This window comes from Pituophis catenifer, unplaced genomic scaffold (assembly GCF_029215685.1).
Source record: "Pituophis catenifer annectens isolate HBS135680 unplaced genomic scaffold, rPitCat1.0.hap2 SCAF_2, whole genome shotgun sequence".
Classification (NCBI taxonomy): domain Eukaryota; kingdom Metazoa; phylum Chordata; class Lepidosauria; order Squamata; family Colubridae; genus Pituophis; species Pituophis catenifer.
In genome coordinates this window covers 77,256,974-77,281,072 of record NW_027256882.1, presented here as the reverse complement: position 1 = coordinate 77,281,072, position 24,099 = coordinate 77,256,974, and the positions used below count along the sequence as shown (strand labels likewise).

Sequence of the window (24,099 nt, the reverse complement as noted above, 5' to 3'; positions counted from 1 at the left end):
CTGAGTGTTTCTGATTTTTTTTTTTTAAGGAAAAAACTGCATGACAATTTGTATTTTCAATTTGTCAGGCCTCATAATATTTATATGCTTTTCCTAATACAAATAGTTTTACAAGCAGCTCCCTGCAATAATATATTTTATAGTGTATGGTATTTTGTACAACTTATGTATAACTTTACATATCTTTTTAAAACTATATATTTTATATATGCTTTAAAAATCAGAGATCTACATTTCAAAAGCTGTAGAAGTGCAAGAGCAAATTATAACTGCATTCTGGTTTATGTTGTAATTTGCAGGATGCAAATTGGGTAGATAAATATTAAAATGAGAACCAAGTAAAATTCTCCCCCAATCCTGCTGAAAGTATGCAAATAATCACATTGGTAAAAAAGTAAAGTCCAAAACACATGAGCATTTCCAGGACAACCATCAGGCTCATATATAAGCTGATAAAGAGTTTAAATTGACACTTCAAATGTCTTTTTTCTCCCAACTAATAGAGAAATAAACACAGCATATGTCATGAGATTATTGAATTGTGCATTAGTAATCTCAGCTAAGCATCATCGTACTGCTTCAGTATGGTGCTCCACTGAACATGGAAATTAAAAAAGGGGGAAAGAAACATGGAAATGGAAGAACTATATATTTCATGTAGCCTAGGTCTGCAAATGGATTAGTTTCTTTTGAGTTTTTCTGTTAGTAAATAGCACAAGGAGAAAGGAGGTATTAAAAATGCTATGGAGTGAATGAGAGATTCTATTCAGAGTCAATCAGAACCTAACCAAACCATATTTAAGCTTAGCATGTTGAACAGATTCTATCCCATGAATATATTGAGCACAAACACAAACCCTCAAAATTAACCCAGTAGAAATAATTAAGGGTAAGAGAATCCTTACTTATGAAGTCACTTGTGCAAATACTGTTGAAAAGTAGAATCCACCTGAAAACTCTGTACCTTGTTCAATGCAATGATTTCAATCCTTTTTCAGAGAAGAGAAGAAAATATAGGAAAGTACTATCTTAAACCTCTGCTTTCCTTCCACTGAATTTGTAGAGATGGGATAGAATGGTAAAAATAAGATGCAACACATGGCTAACAGACTGTCCATTTTGCACTGAATCAAAATCTTGCTAATTATTCTTCACTTTTCCAATTTTGTGCAAATACAATTCTAGCTGCAGTTAATATTCCTAATGTAATGTCTTTGAAAGGAACCATGTATTTTATTTTTCCGATACCACAAGAAGGCATGCCAGCTCAATTGCAAATCATGCCTCTCCAAAGTCAATAGTCTTATATGCCTCAATACAATCCATTCTTTCACCCATGTGAGTACCGCAGTACAAGTCCCAATTGGGTAGCCCAAAGCCTCCTCTATTTCTCGAATCCTGCAACGTTTTTAGGTTTATTCTGGCTTTTTTTCCCTTGCCAGATATATTTTAATATTACATTATTGAGTTCCTTGAAATATTTTTTCCCCAATTCTATCAGAATTGTTTGAAATAGGTATAGTAATCTCAGTAATATAGTAGTTAACAGAGGAATGGAAAAATCCAAAGCTATCACCACCATGTATAACCTGTTTATTCATCCCCTGTTGTGCTATGCTAACCCCACACTTCATTCCTCCAGTTTTATCAGTGTTGGGAGCTATAGGAAGGACCTGCAGTGGGAGCCTCCCCAATTACTTGATTCAGTATCCAGCAGCAGATACCAAACCAAGTGGACAAAGTTTGCAAAAAAAAAAAAAAAAAAGTAGAAAAGGTCCTGGGCTTGACCTGCCTGGAACAGGAATGTACTTAACACAGTGTGTCACCTCCATTTGGAAAAGGGGGGGAATGACACTAATCGCAAGAACCTTGATTTTGGGAGGATCACATTGGGCAGATTGGAGGAGCAGCAGAAGGTGTTGCTCCAAGCACAAAGTCTATTAAAGGACCGCCCCACCCCTAGCTATGTGTTCTAACAGTGATTCAGTTTTGTATGGCTTTTGCTTTGCTCCTGCTCTGCCTGGACAGCTAACAGAGGGACCCCATCTAACAGCAGGAGTCCTACTAAAGATATGATCTGATATGATCTTTTATTCTGTGACCTTTTATTCACTGGGGTATGTCAGATCATTTCTTATGGTTAGAATGGCATGGCAGACAAAGTTTGGGAACTCTTGGTCTTTCCTATCTGTAAAAAAATTGGAGAACATTAGATGGTAGCAGGAGGTTAGAGTTCTTTGTATCTCTTTGTTCCCATCAATATTTTGGCATTCCAGTTCTGATTGTCCTAGCACAAACAGCAAAATGGTCTTTGGCACAAGTTGATGCTGTGAATGGAAACTGTCCAAGAAAATTGATTGTTCTTAAATTGTTTCAATGGGACTTGCACAAGACTGTTTCCCACTATAGTAATATTCATTTTTATTGTAGCTATTCTTTTAAGATGATGTTGGATAACCATTTGTCTGAAGTGGTGTAGGTTTTCCTGCGTGGGCAGGTGGTTGGACTAGAAGATCTCCAAGGTCCCTTCCAACTCTGTTATTCTATTCTATTCTATTCTATTCTATTCTATTCTATTCTATTCTATTCTATTCTATTCTATTCTATTCTATTCTATTCCAGTCTAGTCTAGTCTAGTCTAGTCTAGTCTAGTCTAGTCTAGTCCTATCAGTGATAATTGCAGATTTTTCCATTTCTCCAAATCTGCTTTAATTTGTTGCATCAGTTTATAATAATTATCTTCCTTAATAGTTACACATCTTGTGGTCAGATTTAGTTTTTATTCTGGAAGATCCAGAAGTAGCAGGATTGAAATTAAATAAAGAGCAAACTAAGATATTAGTTAAAAATGTTACAGACATGCAGAAAAAAGAGTTAATGAAGAGAATAGTTATCCAGATTACTAAGAAAGTAAAATTCTTAGGGTGTCAACTCATAAAGCATTCCAGGCATCCGTCGGAACCCTGACATAGGGATCTATCTGACAGCAAGATGTGTAACTATTAAGGAAGATAATGCCTGTAGTTTATATTTTTCCTTTTTTATTTCCATACCTTTTATCTCAATATCTTGTCTAATATTTCTGTTTAATACTCCCAGTGTCAATATGAATAATAGGGGAGACAAGGGGCATCCTTGTCTTGTACCTTTTTAAATGTTAACCTTCTCAGTCATATCTCCATTTACCTTCAACTTTGCTGTTTGCTTATAATACAGTGCCTTAATCATGTTAATAAATCTCTCCCCAAAATCCATATCTTTTGATTGTGCTAGCATAAATTGCCATTTCACATTGTCAAATGCTTTCTGTGCATCTAGAAAAACATTTGGTTCCCTGGATATGCTTCGTAGTACTCCAGTGTATTTAAAATTATTCTCATATTGTCTTTAATTTGTCTCTTAGGTAAAAATCCATTTTGTTCTGAATGTATAAATTGATTTAGGAACCTTTTTAGTCTTTCTGCAATTATTGAGGCATATATTTTATAGTCAGCATTCAATAAGGATATCAGTCTGTAGTTTTTTATCTGTTGTAAGTCTGAAACTTCTTTCAGTATGAGAGTGATATATGCTTTTCTTGTTCACATTTCCAACATAAATTTGAAGTGCCTTTATACACTAGACAATTTCTCTAGTGATATGTATCAATGTCCTTTGCATCTTGTAACATCTGGTATTTAACTCATGGTTTTTTTCCCTTGCCATACAAACTTAGATATATCCTTTTGGCACTGTCTAAATCATAGAAATTATCCCCAGCAAATGACAGTTGTAGTTTCTCCCATCTTAACATTTTAATTTCATTCCATCTCTTACCATAGTTATTTTGAAATAGCACAACAATTAGAGTTGGATATGACTGGACAGGGGAAACATTTACCTTTTAAAATATTTGTCATGGTGATACTTGCCTATTTTATTTTCTTCTCCATCTGAAAATCTGTTTTATTCAACAATTCTGTTCAATTCCTTATTTTCATATTTTTGTTAAAATGTTCATTTTTTTGTTTATAAATTTTAAAACCAGCTGGTGTACCAACTTCTTTTAATTTTCCCTTTAATGTTCCAATTTCCCTTAAAGGATCTTCCAAAATCAAGACCAAGTCATCTGCAAGAGCCCTTGACTTATAAATTTATTTTTAAAACTTTACACCCATATCCCACTTCTTTTCTTATATTTAATATTTCAAGGATCAAAATGAACAAGAGATGAGACAGTAGGCATCCTGTCTTATTTCTTTGTGTATCTCACAAGGTGGGAGAGTTTAATTACTATGTTTCCCAATAAACTATAGAGTTATTTGTATATTCCAAAGAAAACCTTTTTTGGAAATATAAAGATATAAAAGAATGTAATTAAAATATTTCTGTAATATATACTTTTTTAGATTTTGAAGATGATGCACAAAATACTGCCTTAGAGGAGAAAGCCACTCCAGCTCCAGAAGCTTTAAATATTCAACCTGCAACCAACAACACTTTACAAGTAGAACAAGATAAATGTAAAGGTATGTCTAATTGAGAACAGGAGATAAGTATTATCTATCTACCCTGTTTCTCCAAAATAAGACATCCCCTGATAATAAGCCCAATCAGGCTTTTGAGCGCATGGCAATAAGGCTGAGCACTTATTTCAGGGTTCAAAGAAATATAAGACAGGGTCTTATTTTAGGGGAAACATGGTATCTATCTATCTATCTATCTATCTATCTATCTATCTATCTATCTATCTATCTATCTATCTATCTATCATCTAATTTACTGTACATAGCCACCCATTTCATAGAACAAACAACTCTATATATTGTTTTTCATGTGTTTGAAAATCATTAAAAGCTTCCTTGGCCATTTTTATTTCAATGCTAGTCCAAACAGCTTCCAGTAGGTTGACAAAAAAGGAAAAAAGAAGCTCATAGGATAATGTGCTGCATAATTGGAGGTTAACTTGAAAACTCAAGGTTATTTAATATTAGCTGTTTAGAGTTGTTTGTGCAACACAGCTGTGTGTAGTAATTTCAGCCTCATAGATAAGCTTAGCTCAGGTGTGCTTACCAAAAAAGAAAGATTCTAAAGAATGATTCAGCATATGAGGGTATGTGGTTTATTTGCATATTTTCTTTCTGAGGTGATGACCAGGATATAATTATAATATAAAAGGAATTCACTTTAATTGTTTTTAACGTGTTTTGAAATATTGTGTTTCCCAGATAATGGTCCCTGCAAGCACATTTGTAATATGGTGGAAGGGGAAATTGTGTGTTCTTGTTCACTTGGCTTTGTTCTCCTGTCAGATGGTGTTTCCTGTGAAGGTAAGTTTGTTGAAATCAAAATCCTTACTTCTACCTACTGAAGGAACTTTAGACACTGTCAGAATGGTTCTATTATTTTATTTACTCGAAAAGATAAATATCCCTATAAAGCTTACATATTATATCTCTAAATCAGTTGTTGGTCTATTTGTTTTACAAATAGTTGTAAAACAATTCAAGCATATGCTTTATCTTCACTTACAATTCTCCGGATGCATTGCATATTCTAACTGGTCACACTATGAAAGTTAGTTCCTTCACTGGGCAAAATATTCAATTCAATTTTGCATAATTCGTAGGGTGCTTCCATATGGCCGTCTCCTAGCATAGCTCATGGAAAGGCAAGAAACACTTATTCCATGTATCTGTCCTTAATGGATATTGTGTAATAAGAAAACATGGGAAGGTTTCAGTTGCAAGAAAGGGTTAATTAAACTCCTCTTTGAATGGGCAGGTTTCATCTTCTTAAAAGCCTGTGGAAGAGCTACTTTTCATCTTCACTCCCAACGTATCCGTACATGGGATTTGGCTATAAATGTACTGAAAATGTAAAATATGACATTAAAATCAATGTAATATTGTACTTCTGCTAAAGTTTCTTCTTGGTAATTCTTTGGAACAGCAACACTCCCACCAACACTCATAGGGCAAGCTACTATATATAAACAGATAGCAAACCCCACTCCCTTTTAGCACATGTAATGTTACCTAGTTTGGTAATGAAACATCAGCAAAAAAAAATCCCCAACAACATCCAAGCGGTTTTATTTACACAATTTTACTTTTCCTGCTTTTAATGTTAAAAGTGTACATATCCATAGATACATTATAAAACTTGGACTAACTTTGTGGTACTTTAACTCTTGTTCTGACAGTTTAATAGTATTAGTAAAATCTCATAACATTTCTGGCTTATGTTAACATTATTGGTGTTCTTGGTTTATGGCTCTGTGCTACAAGGTAATTTTGAAATGTGGAAATGGTTCCTATATTGTATTGTTATTTATTACATTATCCTGCTTTTCAGCCAATGAAGCTCAGTGTAGCAGATAGCTAATACCAGTATGATTCCTGCTGCAGGGTGGGAGAATCGGTGTACTTGTTATGTCAACGAAAGCTATTATACATTTCCTTGGTGTAGAAACTGTTTGCATTTAGCATCAGTATACTGGTTGTCTATAATTTTGGTTCTGGTGACCGAATAGCTAAAGGAAGTAGTTAGTCAGGCTTTTAGGCAATAGCAATTGTGAACCATTGGCTCTGGACTGCAAATAATTTAGGCCAACCCAAGAGAGGCAATAGACCTGCAAGTGTCTGGAGAAATTAAATTCTTAAAGAACACTGAGATCCCAAAGGGTTGCTCTTTCCTTGACCATTCCATTTGCTTTCAGTAATTAACAAAACCCTCAGATGGAATTCCTGTTAATAGGAGGCATTTCTATGCAGGCATAATTGAGTTGCCAACTGTGAGCAAAATTTATAGATGGAGGGAGGGAGTTAGCCTATTTTAAGATTTGTAAACTAGATTTTATTTTTTTGCCCCATACGTTTTTGGGCCATTGCTTCTGTGAAGTGCAGGAATGAAATTCTACATATTGCCTAAAGAGCAACGTAATTGTCTTTCTTCCATTCCATGCCCCATTTTGCCCTATAGGTGGTTGCTTGCAAGAGACTTCTAAAATCTCCAGGGCAGGACTTTGCTAGGGTTTTGCTAGGGCAGGACTTCTTTGCCTGGCCACTTCGCTTCCCAAACCAGGACTGGAAAGAAGCTAATGACGATCAGCCTTGATGTCCATTTATCCCATTAAAGAGTAACACACGCGAATTGGTACAAAACAACTGTAGGATTTTTATTCTCCACAATCTCTTTCTGATTGGCACTTGTCCACTTCTTGGGCAGTGCAAGTTCAGGTATTTAAAGCTTCTTTCAATCTAGAGCCTGACATTATCTATTAAGAATGAACTTCAAGCAAGAATACATAGTTCATAGTAATGGTTTTCTCCAAAAAAACAAAGCAAAGTAGCCCAAATATGCATAAGCAAGGTATGCTTTTATAAAGATTGGATCAGGGTACTAAAGGGTGTACTTTTCACATATCAAAAGAGAAAGCCAAATGGCAACCACAGACTACAACTCATCTAAGTAGAGAGGTCTTGAAGCAACCACTCCCATTTGCATGATGCTCTGTGTACATGAGGACCTTTACCATCTTACTGGATAGTTTACAGGGAATGTGTTCTTCACATTAATAGTTAAACTACCTTCCCCACATCCTTCTTTTTAGTTTTAATTTAACATGTGATAGGCTTCCTATATTTGTGACAAATCACATTATTGTGTGTTTATCTCTGTTGTATGTGTTGTGGCACATGGAATACATTTGTTATTCTTCATCCTTATTTAATTTTTTGGGTGTGTAGTAAACCACAAATGGATGATGTGTACTAATAGTCCAAGTTGCTGTCACAGACTCTTGTCTCCATAATTCATCATTTTAGAAGTTTATTGTTCTTTCCTTTTTCTGGGTTAAATTGTTAAAAGATTTAAATTCTAGTAGCATTCACTAATAGATTTATTGAATTTCTGATTTACTGAATTTCTGATTGAAGCAAATCTGTTGGAAAAGTCATCCTCTCTTTGTGCAATATATAAATATCTCTTTTGCATCCTTAGAATGCTCTTAAGCATTCAAAGGACTTATCCTTTGAATAAGTCCTTGCTATGGGATTTTTGGAAACTTTGGGTATACCATAGATAACCATTCATTCTGTAGGGTTGTGTTTGCAGGTGTCCCTGTGTGTTCTATATCATTCTGCTCAAATGATATAGAACAAAGCACCCTATTGACTTCTCTTTGTGAGATTCATTCACATTTTTTGGGAAAAGACTGTGGTTTGAGGCAGATGATACATTATGCTTACAGAAGATTGCAAGAGCTAAGAGACAGGTAAAGTGGTGGAGCTTTGTCTAAGAATCTGAAGAAATGTTGCTAGTCCAAGAGTCCAGCTAGATCAGAGTTTTTCAACCTTGGCATCTTTATCTATGGACTTCAGTTCCCAAAATCTGGGAACTGACATCCACATATCTTAAAGTTGCCAAGGTAGAGAAACTCACAGCTAAATAAACAAAGGTTTTGATATTTGGCATAGGCAGTAGGCACTATTAATTCTGGAAAGTGTCAAGTGAAATTTGTTTATTTGTTTGCTTATAAGATTTCTGTCCTATATTTCCTTCAGGAGATGCTTTCAAGTTTACATATGCCTCTCCTATTAAACCTATCATTCTATCTACTGTAACTGAAGAATAGTCAGTTGATATATAAAGCAAAAGAAATAACTGCAGAGGTTTGATCCTTTGATCCATCTAGCCTAACACCTTTCTACAGTAAGTTTCTCTTTAAGTGAGAATTCAGAGTGGACTCAAAGCACATCTTTCTATCACCATATTCTGGAGTCACCAGAGTAAAGTTGTTTGCTTACCACCTCATCGTTAACCATGTATGTTGCAAATGTATGTATGATAGAATGGCTCGGCTAGAACATGACAACATTAATTCCTCCATATGAGATAGTTTCAAAGAAATGATAGGGACAGTTTTGTTCTGGACTGCAATGTACTTATTGCAGAAAACTACCTGTACAACATATTTCTACCCTTTTCCCAATCTATAAGAAGTAAACTGAGAGGAACCAGCAGTGATAAAAAAACTTTAGGAAAGTGCATATATGTTAAAATTGGCCAAGAATTGATTCCAGAATATGCAGTGGAAAAGCTTACTATGAGTCTATCTCTAATTCATAATTGAATAAAACCCATTAGAGAAAGTGAAATAAATATGTGTAAGAGATTCCTGCAAGTACTCAGAAACAGTTTCATTGATATTTCTCTTGATTATCCAGATGTTTATAGGGTGCAGTGTTTAAAGGATGCAGAGTGGGTCTTAGAAAAACTATTTATTTAATATCTAAAAAGGGTCAATTTAAAATCTCTGCTCGGGTTTCAAAATATTAGCAGAACTATTAGTTAATTTATAGAAAGGAATATGGGAGATTTATCATAGAATCTTAAAGTTGGAAGGGCCTAAGAGGTCCAACCCAGTTCTGGCACCTTGTGAAACTTATTACACCTTCTCCAATAGATTATTATCTAGCCTCTGTTAGAAAACCTCCAGGAAAAGAAAGAAACCACTCTGATCAATAATCTCTTACACTAATTGATAGTTCTTGCTGTCAAGTTCTTCCTAGTGTGTATCTGTGTCCTTGAAACTTCATCACCTTAGTTCTAATCTTACTCCTTGGAGCAAGTGAGAATAAATCTGAACCCTCAGCAATGTGACAGCCCTCCAGTAATTTGATGGCAACCCACCATTTCCCTCTTAACTTTCTCTTTTGCAAGCTAAACATATCTAGGTCTTTTAGCCATTCCTTGTAAGACTTGGTTTCAAGAATGATAGAACAGAATAACAGAGTTGGAAGTTACCTTAGAGGTCTTCAAATTAACCCCCTGCTCAAACAGGAAACCTTATACCTTTCCAGACAAATGGTTGTCCAATATCTAAACTCTTCCAGTGTTGGAGCCTCTACAACTTCTAGAGGCAAGTCATTCACTGTCCTTTCACCATCTTGGTAACCTGTCTCTAGACTTGCTCCAGTTTATTTTAAATTGGAGTGAGTAGAACTGAACCTAATACTTGAAGTAAGGATTATTATTGCAAAACTAGGCCTTCTCCAATCTTCTGGGTGCTTGGCTGTTCTTCAGAAGTTTTCAGAGGTGCTGTCCTAAGTGGTAAATCAGTGATACTTCATTTGTAACTATAACAATATTTGAAGGAAGTTGTAACTATAAGTGATTAAGATATAATTCTATTATGAGCTCTGTTGAGTCAGCAGGCATAGAATCAAGACTAGAAACTAACTTTTCTCTAAACGTTTAATTAAACTTTTATTTTCCCAAGTATTTCATAATTTGCTTCTGCTTGCATTACTGGAAATGTTGTATGCTCATTTTACACTGAAGATATGGAAAAATGTTCCTCATAGAGATGTTTGTGGTTTTTATTTTCCTTTCTGCTGAAGACAAGTTCATATTTTGCATTTCCTCTCTCCAGCCAAGACCCTGCATTCAGCTGAAATCAATCAACATGCAAGTAAAACCTGTGAAATTGCTTTGACGTGTACATTTTTCCCAGGAGAAACTATTTATAAATCTTTCAGATGCAGAAAATAATTGGACACGTCTCTGTTTTCTTGTTTCCATATCGTTTGAGTTTTGATTAAATATTCAAGGTCACTTAGGGATTCACTGTACATTCTATTTTCTTTTACCTGTAATCTCTGAAGATTTTTGACAAATACCGTGGCTTGTGGAGGATAGTCTTATAGGTCAACCTTTCCCTGCTTGGTACTTTCCAGATACTTTGACATTGCAGTTCAGCTGGTTGAGTACTAATGGGAATCAAAATTCTAATAGACTTGAAAGACAACAGAATGGAGAAAGATCCTTTCCTTGGGGCAGGAAATCCAAGTGTCAGGATGCCTCTCCATTGTTTGAAGAGCTCTAGCAAGAAAGGGCAATAATCATCAGATAATTGTTTCTATTATCCAGCTACTTCTTACTCTGCAATGTTTTGCTCTATTTAGCTGAAATCTGTTATTCTTGCTTAAAGATTCTCTGTTTTCTTGTATGGTCATTCATAGAATTACAGGATGTTTCTTCTGCCCTGGTATCTTTTCTTGATTGCAGTGTTTGATTGCCTATTTTATTCCTTGCTGCTAAATGAGATTTCTACTACTTTTCTGCCTTTAACTTTATCTTACAGATACACGTTGTTGGACTGAGCCACAATTATTCTATCTGTGAAATTGCTGTTGGATGCACAGTTTGTTTGAGGAGAAGGCATAATCAGCTACATTATGTTTCCTTCTCAGGCCCATACTTTTGGTGTGTCCATTGTAGCATGTGAAGTATATATTAAATTGATTGAGGGTTTAGAAATGAAAGGGAAAGAACTGAAAAGTTTCTCTGACCCAGCCTTCTTCTGTTCCTACCCTTATATATCAAATTGTGCTATATATGTATTACAAATTAAGGTCCTTCATGTGTAGACATGGTGAGAGCTTGACATTTGAAATGGAACCTAATCATTGCCATAATTTTGAATTAGATTGTATATCCACCATGCGGGCATACTTCATGCCCAGCATGTAATGATAACAATAAAACATTTCTAGGATTGCAAATTATACAGGAAGCTGGAAAAATAAAATGTGAAATATATAAGGATCCATACAACCTAATAACTCATATGCTGCCAGCCACACTATGATCACAGACAAAGTTCATTTATCATTAACACATGCTGGGCATGAAACATACTACTGTAGACATACTATCTAATTCAAAATTATGGCAATGCTTAGGCTCCATTTCAAATGTCAAGCTTTCACTACAGTTCCTACTTGAGCATATAACACAAGCTATTCTTATGAGCTTCAAAACATAATTTTTCCTTCCTACTCATTCCTGTGGTTCTTCCTTGGTTGCTTTGTTACATTATTCATATATATCTTTTGTGTCCTGTGGTGACCAAGTGATTGCTTCTCTTGTGAAATTGAATTATATTTGCTATATAAATTAGGAATATTCTATATCCATGATGGTGAACCTATGGCACATGTGCCACAGGTGGCACATGGAGCCATATTGGTGGGCACACGAGCATTGCCCTAACTCAGCTCCAGCGTGCATGCACGTGCTGGCCATCTGATTTTTGGGCCTTCTGGGCCCACCGGAAGTCGAGAAACAGGCTGTTTCTGGCCTCCAGAAGGCCTCCAGGGAGGTGAAAAAGGCCCATTTTTTTGCACTCCCCAGGTTCTAAAGGCTTTCTAGGAGCCTGGGGAGGGAAACAACAGCTTTCACCCCCACCCCCCACCCCTCGGAGGCCTTCCAGAGGCCAGAAACAGCCCATTTCCCAACTTCTGGTGGGCCTGGAAGGCCCGTTTTTCGGAAACGGGCCATTTCCAGCCTCCGGAGGGCCTCCAGAGGGCTATGGGGAAGACCATTTTCACCCTCCCCAAGAAAGCCGCTGGAGCCTAGAGAGGGCGAAAAACAGGCCTATTGGGCCCACCATGCCATCCTGTGCCAAAGGCGGGGTTGCGTGCGCATGCATGGGGTGCATTGCATTATGGGTGTGGGCACATGTGCATGCTCCCCCCCATGCTCCCCCTGCTTTTGGCATGCGACAGCAAAAAGGTTAGCCATCACTGTTCTATATGTAATATGTGTGCTTGCATTCATACTTTTTAAAATTCTGTGTCCAATTGCAGTAGGCAATTACATAATGACCTTGACTGAATGCTTCACTCAAAGCAAAATTAAAGGTAGAACACCTCCTAGAGTTCCCTATAAATTAAAATAGTGTAAATATCTGTAAAATTGGCAAGAAATTTTAAAAATGCAATCATATAAACTTTTCTTTCTGGACAAATAATTTCTGCTATATCTTTATGGGGTTTCCCCTCATGCTGTAGTAAATTTGAAAAGGTCTATTCCTTGCGATATGATATGCTGGCATGTGGTCTTTTCACAGATATTAATGAATGCGTATCAGATACTCATACTTGCAAGAGAGGAGAACATTGTATCAATACAATTGGATCATTTACGTGTCTTCAACAACTCAGCTGCCAATCAGGATATGAATTTAGGGATGGTGAATGTGTTGGTAAGATTAGAATTTATTTTTGCATGAATAGCACTGCTTTTTCAAGCAGTTTGTAAACTTATTTGTCAAAATCTTGAGCTGAAGTACATACAGATTTTGAAGAAATGAAATTTAAAGTTATAGTTAAATTTATTGTTTTCGTGAAATTAAATGAATTATTTTGTGTAATACCCCCCCCAAAAAAACACAATCTTGTAAAAGAAATGAATTGTTAAATAAAACAATATAAAGCAGTCTGTGATCCCAGAACAGGATTTACACAATTTATGGTTGTGAAAGAGATATTCCTCACAATATTGCGGTAGCAGTTGAATATTCATTGTTGACGCTTTGATAATAATACAGGGAAAAACCATTCACTCAATTTTAGCTTGTAATTTTGTTTGATATTTTCCAGACAAAGTGGAAAATGCATCTATTTACCTCACTGAGTACACGTTACCAAATTTTGGGAAGTACTGATTGTGCTTTTATAAATTTTCCATGCTTCCACTACAGAATTGCTTTGTAATTATCAATTCTTATATAGTACAACAGGGATTGTAAATTCTTAGACATTAATTCAGAATACTCAAAACATTTGTGATACTATTCTCATAGTGTAAACAAAGAAGGAACGATCATAATAGCTACCTACTTGTTGCAATGCTTTCAATTGTCTTTGTATGCAAGAAGACCCAACTGGTGAGAGTGATTTACTTTGTTGAAAATTCAAGCTTTCTCAGGAAACAAAAATTGCTACCCCTTCTTTAAGTTAACTCAATGGCCTGAATAAAGGCACAGCTAGGTAATTTTAGAATTAGACTTAATGGGTATTATCTCAATTGTGAAGCATACAATTAATGTTGTGTATATAAATTAACACACAGCCCACCTTGGAGAAAGACTGGTGGGGCCAATTACCTGTATGCTATTCCCTTCCATGTTTGATCAAACATTTTGAAGCAACAATGAGAAGAAATACTCAAACTATTTCTTGCTACTTCAGATACTTGCAAATATTGTGGGATGGTTTTTTTTAAGTATTTTAATCATTCCCAGCAGTGGGTACTGATTTTGTTTAGAGATGTTGAGAAGGTAGTTTGACCCCTGATTTTGTTACATTCACATTTTCCATATAAGTATTGGAATAATATAAGTATTATTAGAGGACAAAAGTTATATTTGAGAGTGGTCAGCATTCCAAAGCTTTTTTTAAAAAAATACATTTTGACAACTCTGACATACAGATTTCCTATGTGCAAGTAATCCTCATTTAGCAACTATCTCAGACAATGACCACTAATAGTTACAATGGGGATGAAAAAAATAACTTTGTGACCAATCCTGCATTTATGACGTTCACAGGTGTTCAAAGCAAAGGAAAACTTGAAGTAAGAGCACAGTCACAGTTTCATTTAGCAACCATTTTGCTTAATGGCTTGAGTTGCCACTCCCAATTGTGGTTGCTAAATGATGACTACCTTATTTATAAGCATCCAGCAGTCATTTTTCATATCCTACTTGATTTTAAGTCTAGCATATTAAAAATGACACAGCAGGTTTCTGTGTGGTTTTCCAGTTAACTCCTGGACTCTGAGTCTGTAATAAGCAATCATTATATTACATTAAGCGATTTCTAATTATTTGCTGTCACATCCATGCTTTTGCTTCTGGTGTGTGATATTATCATATTAAACTATGATTATGTGCGATCAAGTCAGCATCATTTCTCTACAACCCTACAGATGAATAATCCCCATGATGTTCTGTCCCTGAAAAGAAGAAGAGCTGGAAGATGGGTTGCTGATTAAATTAAAGACCAATAGCAATGTATTGATATTCAATCCACTGACATTAATGAATGTATGAGTCAGGGGTGGGTTCCACTTACCTTTACTACTGGTTCACAGCGGGTGCGAACTTCTGCACACGTGCAGATCACCGATGATGATGTGGTGGTGGGTGGGCAGAGCCTCCCACCAGTTTTACTATCTGTTCTATAGAACCGGACAGAACCGTAAGCAACTCACCACTGATATGAGTGCACCTTTCACCATTGAATCCAATTGAATCCATCCATCTTGTTGCGGGTTGTCCTCTTCTTGTTCCTTCTACCTTTCCTAGAATTAGAATCCTTCCAGAGACCTATTCTCAAAGTAGGATCATTTGAGCTTGGATATTAAGTATAAAAGGGTATTTGTTCATCCTTTATTTTTTTTACCAAGGATATCTGGAAATTTGAATAACAAACAAAAGAATTCAAGTATGACTAGTATTTAAGTGCAAAAAGTATCTGACTTTGGATTTCTGCATCCACATTTGACTATAAATGTAGAAGGCTGGTTTCCTATTTTGTTGAATTCCCTTAAATGGATTGCATATAATTTTCCAGGGTTTTTACAGATCAGTATGGCAGATATTGTTTCCAAATGGAGTCAAGCTAGAAAAGGAATGATTGCTGCCTTAAAGTATCTTACATTTACTATTAGATGTTAATAGCATCTTGCATTGTAGCATTGCTCTCTATAAACATTACACATGTACATGAATCAAAAGATGCCACAGGAGTATTAGAAATGGTATAGCTAAATTGTTTCATTTTTTTTTTCAAAAGATATTGATGAATGTGAAAGAGGAACTCACAGCTGCAAGATAAACTTTGCATGTCAAAATACAAAAGGATCATTTTACTGTGAATCAAAGCAACGATGCATGGAAGGATTTTTACAAGATCCGGAGGGAAATTGTGTTGGTGAGTATTTCTATTCCTCAATTAATGAGTTCCAGATGCTATTCTATCACCTGCGGTACATTTAATTACATTCAGTCATCTTTAATGTTATACTGTTTTCCCACTCTTAAATTAATTTCCTTTTAAAATACAATAAACTAAAAAATAAATATTAGATTTTTGAAATATTGCAATTTTAACCATGGGCTAAATAAAACCCTATCAGTCTGGAATTTATTGCACAATAAATCAAGACCAAATGAACAGGAAAGGAAGAACAGATGGAAAATGGGTTGCTGATTAAGTTAAAGACTGATAGCAATATATTAATATTTGTAAAGGATATTGTTGTTGTTATTCCACAGACATTAATGAATGTACATCACTTCCTGAGCCATGTAAGGCTGGATTCAATTGCATCAATACTGTTGGGTCTTACACTTGTCAGAAGAATCTCTTAATATGCAGCAGGGGGTATCATTCAAGTGAAGATGGAACCAGATGTGTTGGTAAGAGTCAGATTAAAGAACCTGTCTGTAGATACGGTTAGATTAACCATCTCTCTTTAATCTCATTTTCAAAGATACATTTCTGTAAACATGCATGTTCTGAATTCCAATCAACACATAAAAGTATCTGTTGCAAATCTCTGTGGTGCTGGTAGAGGTACATTCAAAGTTCTATGGCTTGCAATGGATGGCCTTAGTTGCCATCCAAAAGAAATTGAGTTATATACAGTGCCTACCTGCTAATCTTAAAATAGACCTCAACAGGTGAGAAACACAAGTCTGCCAAATTCTTGGCAGTGAACAGTGTTACTGATTGCTGTTGCTTTTCACTAGGCAATGTTATTCATCAGGAAATGTTGACATTTATACTAGTGTTTGCCAAAATAATTACTCTTGTCTTTGTTAATGCCAACAAGGGAAATAAAATCTAAAATAATTATTTTGTATGAATTAATATAAGACACATACATGCATCAATAGTATAGATGTTTTAGTGATTCATGCTTCTTCTGTTCCTTGTGATTTCTAAAAACTGAAGCAAGCATAATTCAGTCATACACTGGATAATGGAAAATGCCCTTTTATGGAACAGTAAATTTTATTATAGAACACAGAGAATGGGAATAAAATAAAAGGTGTTTTTTTTAAATGGATGTATATAAAAAGGTCATTGAGGAACATGGACTCCAAATCATATATGAACAATGAGAGATAAACTTTGCAAGTAACATAAAGTGAATATGGTGTGTTCCAAAACAATCGTTTTAAACAATGATACGAGACATTAGCATGAAAACAAGATTTGGTGCAATTCATTTTACAGTGAAGTACACTGGGACAAAAAGCTATCTATGTGTATTTGTAAGTACATCCCAAACATTAAATCTTTCCTCATTAGTCTGTTTTCTTAGATCATTCTGCAATTCTCTAGTGCAGGGCTGTCAAACTTGCATCGTTACGTGTCGTCATGTGATTTATCGCGATTTTCTCCTTTTCTAAACTGGGCATGGGCGTGGCCAGTGCGTGATGCATTCGGCCTGTGGGCTGCTCTAATGCTTCAATATCTTTCTGGAGATACTGTCTGTGACAGAACTTTACACAATCTTTCAAATATGGACACACCACACACTTAAATAAAACTATTAATAATGTGTGAATAATTTCCAATTTAGGATTTGTTTTTTCACCATATTCATCCAATGGAGTAGTATCAACTACAATATTGAAACTCCTTTCTTCAGCTCAGATCCATATCCACATTTGGAATAGTCTGTATTGTTCTGTTCATCACTTCTTTTCCATCCTTTTTTTGCATATTTTTAAAAATTTCATTATAAGATAAATGGATAGATGAAACAAAAGGTTTAAAAAAGAAAGAGAAAGATGCAAAGAGAGAAGAAAAAAATGATGACTTCTGTCTTTCTTCAGTGCAACAGAAATAATACAATACTAACCTTTTGCTTTACATTTCACATTTTAAGCCATTTCTATAAACTCCATCACCTTTACCATCTATTCTTCCATTGTGGGAACTAGTGTATCTTTCCATCTTGGTGCAAATAAAATTCTCACTGTTGTCAATTTATATAGTAATAATGTTCCCGATTTTCTTTTCAATCCATCAAACTTAAAAGGAAAACTTTTGCTTTCAGTTTTACATTTATCTTAAGAATCTGCTGAAATAAAGTAGAAATCTGATCTCAGTAGTTCTTGGCTATATATCAAGTCCATCAGAGATTATTAAAAACTACTCTCTTTGTAGTTCATTTCTAACACACATTTGAAATTTCCTTATGCATTTTTGACAATTTGTCTGGTTTTAAATACAATGGCATCGTCTTATAGAAGTTTTTCTTAAAATTATAATTCAATGTGAATTTCAACCCATTAGAGTACATCTTTTCCCATTGTCCGATCATTATGCTTTAACCAAAGTTCTTTGCCCATTGGATCATACAGTCTCTAACATGTTGGATAACCATTTGTCTGAAGTGGTGTAAGGTTTCCTGCCTGGGCAGGGGGTTGGACTAGAAGACCTCCAAGGTCCCTTTCAATTCTGTTATTCTATTTCTATATTCATTCCCTCCCTCCACCCCACTTTAAATGAGCAATTCCAAGAAATGAAAATAATCAATAAACTGGACAAACTGTCTAAAATAATAGAAATAAAATTATGCATGATTTAGAAAAAATAGATATTCCTTCTTTATATCTCTGAAAAGCAGGTTTATCTAATAGTTAGATCAAGTTATATTTAGGCTAGAGAAAAGAAGGTGCTTCTTTACACTGTCTCAACCTACAAAAGTCTCAGCTTTAGAACAAGATTAGTCAGATTCATCTGATCCTAAAACTCTTGTGCCTATTTGATTGTTTGTAACCCTGAATTGGGTGAAATGATGTATCATATCATAGGGAACAATTTTTGCTAAAATCAATTAGCTTACAGAATGCATCCAAAATCCAGGACTGAACTGAAATTGGGCAAAACTGTGGCTGTTTCAGTGCTGGAAATTGCTAGGGCTTCAAATTCAAATGTAATCTCATTAAATTAAATGAATGAATAAAAGCTATTTGGTATTCTATTAAATCCCTCAGTGAATATTGATTAGGCAGTAGTGATGGTGGTTTAATGCAAGTAGAAAAAGTATACGACATAATTTGTATGTAATAAATCATATAGCTTTCTTCAGTGGTTGATGTTGGGTTTTAAACAGCAGTTCAGTTGAGTAATAACAATGTGTTATTTTGGGAGAGTCTTGACTTAAAGGGAAATTAAGAACAGCTTGGCCAACCATCATTAACCAGTCTAGGAATAGAACAGTGCTTTGAAAAATAGCTCTGCTATACTAAAGTAGTGGAATGCTGATGTTGATGTGAAATTCTTCATCTTGCTCATTTACCCTATCAACTACCTAATTTGGTTAGCACTAGTAAGACTTCTTTAGAAACTTTCGAACTTATAGAAATTAGAGCTTTGTTGTATCTAGAAATGTCATAGTTCATTGTAATATTAGTAATGAAAACATTGTGCCTCTGGCCTTGTAAGTATACTCCTATGCTTAGACTTTAAGCACTCTAATGCTTGTATATGTGTCTGTGTCTGTGTTAATAAGAGTAAAAGCATAAGTCACCAAATAAAAAGTCATTGTGGTTCTATTTTTTTTTTCTTTTGCAAGAAAGAATACAATGGATAATTAAATTTTAGATTGGATAAACTTATGGTTCTAGAAATAGATCATTGGGACAGGTTATGCAGAATAATGGAATTGTGGTTGCTTCTTTTTGCTTAGAGAATTCTCAACAAATTTATTCTTTTTAATACAATAGAGTGGTTAGCAGCAGTTTCTTCCAACATTTAGCTGGAAAACACTGTAACTGTCATGAAATGGGATGCTCTTTTGACAGAATAATGTACTGAAAGTAATTAAAAGCAGAAGTGATTGGAATGCACAATTTCAGAGAAAACTAATCAAAGACTTGAACAAATGAATTAAAGGCAACTTATGTTGTTAATTGGCAGATTTAAATCATTATTAAAATTAACATTTTAATGCTTGCTGTAAAGTGAACAGAGATGCAAAGACATGGTGCTTTAATTTTTAAAAAGTCACTTTTAGATTCAAGATATATTGCTAGGCTCATTGAAAATAAGAGTGATTAAACATAGATTAAAAGAGAATCTTTCTAACCAAACTCAGGTTTTGTAAATTTATAGTACTATACAGTGGTGGGTTGCCCCCGGTTCGGACCGGTTCTATAGAACCGGTAGTAAAATCAGCGGGAGGCTCCACCCACTGACCCTAATGTCACCAAAAGTGATCTGCGCATGCGCAGAAGCAAGGTGCGTGTGTGAGCGAAGCGAGTACCTGTGCACGGTCCCGTTGCAAACTGGTAGTAAAGGTAAGTAGAATCCATCCCTGGTACTATAGATGTATATGCCATTTATTTATAGTATTGGCCATAAAAATGGTATTTGAAATTTATTTATTTATCTCCAAATAAAGTTGTCTACAAGTAAATCCAAGGATCCCAAAGGTAATAAAAATTATTATCCATGCTCATGATATTATATGCTACTGCCTAGTGGGATGCTAACACCTGTACTGAGAGCCAATATTATATAGTAGTTAAGATATTAGACTGGAATGGAGGTCATATGAATTCAAGTATACTTCACCATGGAAATCTACTGAGTAGAATTAGCTCTGTCTTTTCCAGTTCAATTTATTTCATATGATTGCTATTGCAACCAGTAAAAATAGGAGAAGGAAGTGCTATATACCTTACCTTTAGTTCTTGAACGAAAGGCCAGATGTAAATCAATCAATCAATCAAACAAACAAACAAACAGTAAATTAATTTTAAAAATGTAAGGTATTTGTTGGGCACATGTGAATGGATGAAAAGTATTATCAGTCCTCAGAGTATATGACAATTGCTTGATTGGTATGGAAAGAGATCAAAGAAAGATTTCAATTTGTAATGAAATTTAACTCCGCCTTTATTATTTTACATAACTGAATTTGTTTCCTATTATCTGAAAATGCTGGTTTAATAACAGAACAGAATAATAGAATAACAGAGCTGGAAGGGCATTGGAGGTCTTTTAGTCCAACTCCCTGCTCAAGCAGGAAACCCTATACCATTTCAGACAAATTGTTGTTCAGTCTCTTCTTAAAAACTTCCAGTATTGGAGGACCCAAAACATCCACGGATTAATTGTTCCAACTATTAGGAATTTTTTCTTAGTTCTAGGTTAGTTCTAGGAGAACTAAGTTCTAGATCTTAGTTTCTCCGTGATTACTTTCCATCCATTGTTTCTTGCCTGTGCTGAGGACATTCCAAACAATTTAGGAGAATTAAGAATGTAGCTGTTTCTGTATTCAATATATGTCAAGAAAAAAATTAAAAGGAAACTAATGTTCGTTTGGATCCAAAATAGAGTGCTCGCCAAGGCTTTGCAACTTGAATTTCTATTTTATTTTAAATTATAGGGTTTGTCTGTGAGAACCACAGATCTGCAGGAGGCCAGCTTTGGCAAAGGGAATTGTAATCACTAATCACCGTACCTGCAGTTTCTGGGAAAAATTAACCCACTTCTGCTCCTGCTGCATGCTCAGGCTGCAAGCATTTTCATTCCACACATTTGCTGAAAATTGTGATACAAAAGGAGAGTGGCCATCAACTGGCTCATGGTGGTTAGAGTAATTGCTACTTTTTGCTTCTATAGATGTTGATGAATGTCAGTCTGCCACACACCGCTGTGGAGAAGGACAGATTTGTCACAATCTACCTGGAGCCTACCGCTGTGATTGCAAGATGGGATATCAGTATGATTCATTCAGCAGAACTTGCATTGGTAAGTATGACACAGGGGAATTGGTATTGCTGATTGTTGAAATATGGACCCTCTGGTCCGATTTTATATGCCATTGATTTCAGCATAAGTATTAATTCCACTGTACTGAAGCTCAAATAAGATAGCATGATTGCTTCTGAAGTACCCTTCATTCACATGGACTAATTTGTCTGTTTGATAATTACATGCTCCATTTTTATTTCAAGTATAGCAATAGATTGAAATTAACCTAAGCCAGTACTTATTGATGAGCTAAAAAGGATCCAGCTCTCTGTTTTGCTAAGTATCTGCACACTTGCAAAGAAAATAGGTCCTGAGTGATTTGGATGCTAGGTAATAATCTACCAGCTATTCAATTTCTGAGTTGATGCTATAACCCAGTCAGTGCAAGTAGGTGCTATAGTCTCCTTATGACACATTTCAAGTCATTTAATTAGACAAAAATGAATGGCAGATTGTTGTAAAACTTTGTGCACACTCACACACACTCACACAGTATAATTGTTTAAGCTTAGCTTGGAAGGTTGCCTGGAATGAGAAAGAATGGTATGAACATTTCTTCCCTTCCCCAGCTTTCTTTCCCAAGGTAGCATTGAAGTCAAAATGAGTTTTGAAAAAGATGACCATGGAGATATGCTTGAAGATTTTGACCTTTGCAAATTCCTATACACAATGCATGTTATAGATTATACCTCGCTACAAGAACTTCTGGATGTTATAAATAAGTGAATGAAACTGGCAATCTCAGAAACAATCAGCCAGTTTGTGCTCCTTTGAGATTCCAATTTCAGAAAATTAGAAGAAGGGAGGGCAGAGCACTCTTACTTTGCAGAATTGCTTGTAAACCTCTAGATCACTATAATGATAATCTCCCCTCCTGGTCTGTTTCTACTCCAGGTTGGCTATGCTCTGGATTCTAAATGATTTCAGCTGAAGCAGAATATCTAAGAGAACTGATTTATTCACATTTATCATGATTGGGAAAATGTACATGAATGGAATCTTAAGAATGCTGATTTGGAACAAAAAGATTTAAAGGTTGTGAGGCTTAGAGTCTGGAAGAAAAAACAGAGAGAGGAGTTGGAGCTTACATAGCTTCAGGATGCTGAGCCAAAGAATGTCTTCTAACAGTAGTACAAGTAGATTGACATTGCTGGGACAGGGCTTTGATGGGATAGAAATTGTAAGAGATTGACAGTTGAAAAAGGAGGTTGTGTCCCTAACTTTAGCTAATGAATTACCTTGCTTACCAAGAAATTAAAATTCATGAACTGTCAGTCTAAAATTCTCTAATTATAGAGAAAAAAGAATATGACATTGACAGAGATATGCAAGCTCCATTGCCAAAGTAACAAGGCCTAAAACTTACTTTAAGTCCACAACAGTCAGATAATACTGAGAAGCAACTCAGATAGATGCTTCCCTAAAGTATAAGTAGGAAGAGGAGTCATCAGACTTGCATGAAAGTAATTTTAATCTTCCTGTGCAATTCATTTCTTGGTCTGGTCCTATCTAATAGGATACATCCATTGGTATAACTCAAGGGTCTGCAGCCTTAAACACTCAAAGAGCCATTTGGACTTGTTTCCCACAGAAAAGAAAACACCGGGAGCCACAAAACCCTTTTGACTGACTATTTCTTGAGCGGCCACAAAACTAGCATATGTAGTTGACTTAAATGTTCTGTTTTCTTCTGAAACTTTTCTTTTCTTGGATTTATCCATGGTTGGCCTACCAGGGGTTGAATAGCTAAATAAATCATGTGCCAGCAGGTGTCGCACATTGGCAGTTGTTTGAGTGACAGGGAGCCACAGCAGAAGGGTGAAAGAGCCACATGCGGCTCCAGAGCCGCAGGTTGCTGACCCCTGATATAACTTCATATTCTGGAGGTTTCCAAAACCATTCTATGTGCTATAAGTGATTTGGTAAGTCAAAAACATAGAATATAAATATAGAAAATTTTGCAAAAATGAAGTGGTAGTTTCTTTGATAAGGTGGTAGCTGCATTTCTATACTTCTTTATTTCACTATACTGATAAGCAAAAAAAGTAAGGAAATGTAAACATCCAAGATGGAAATAATTGCACAAATCTTCCTCTAACACCTTTGCCCTTTTACTGCCTTGCAATTTCCCAGGTGTATTTTATGGTTATCAGTTTTGTTTTTGTTTTGCAATAGACATAAATGAATGCTGGAATTATCCAGGCCGACTCTGCCAGCATTCGTGTGAAAACACTCCTGGATCCTATCACTGCTCATGTTCTTCTGGATTTCGCTTGGCTTATGACGGGAAACATTGTGAAGGTATTTGTAGATGAAGCTATCTCAAAAAAAAAAAAAAAAGTCAGTGGAGTTGGATTGCACAGTGATAAATGTCTTGCAGAAATCAACACATTTCTAAACGCAGGTTTTGAAATTCTTATGCTTTCTTTTATATTATTCTATCCTTTACTTGTCACAATTAGCATCCCAGTTTTCCAATGTA

The 24,099-nt window shown here is 35.4% G+C and overlaps 1 protein-coding gene across 1 annotated transcript in view; it reads left to right on the top strand.

Moving 5' to 3' along the window:
• FBLN2 (fibulin 2) overlaps positions 1–24,099 on the top strand; it is a 107,726-nt gene that overhangs the window by 71,554 nt on the left and 12,073 nt on the right. The window contains exons 6-12 of the mRNA XM_070933659.1: positions 4,389–4,508; positions 5,208–5,309; positions 12,899–13,033; positions 15,630–15,767; positions 16,112–16,255; positions 21,486–21,614; positions 23,793–23,918. Of these exons, the coding sequence (XP_070789760.1) occupies positions 4,389–4,508; positions 5,208–5,309; positions 12,899–13,033; positions 15,630–15,767; positions 16,112–16,255; positions 21,486–21,614; positions 23,793–23,918 (894 nt within the window). The remainder of the gene's footprint in view (positions 1–4,388; positions 4,509–5,207; positions 5,310–12,898; positions 13,034–15,629; positions 15,768–16,111; positions 16,256–21,485; positions 21,615–23,792; positions 23,919–24,099) is intronic.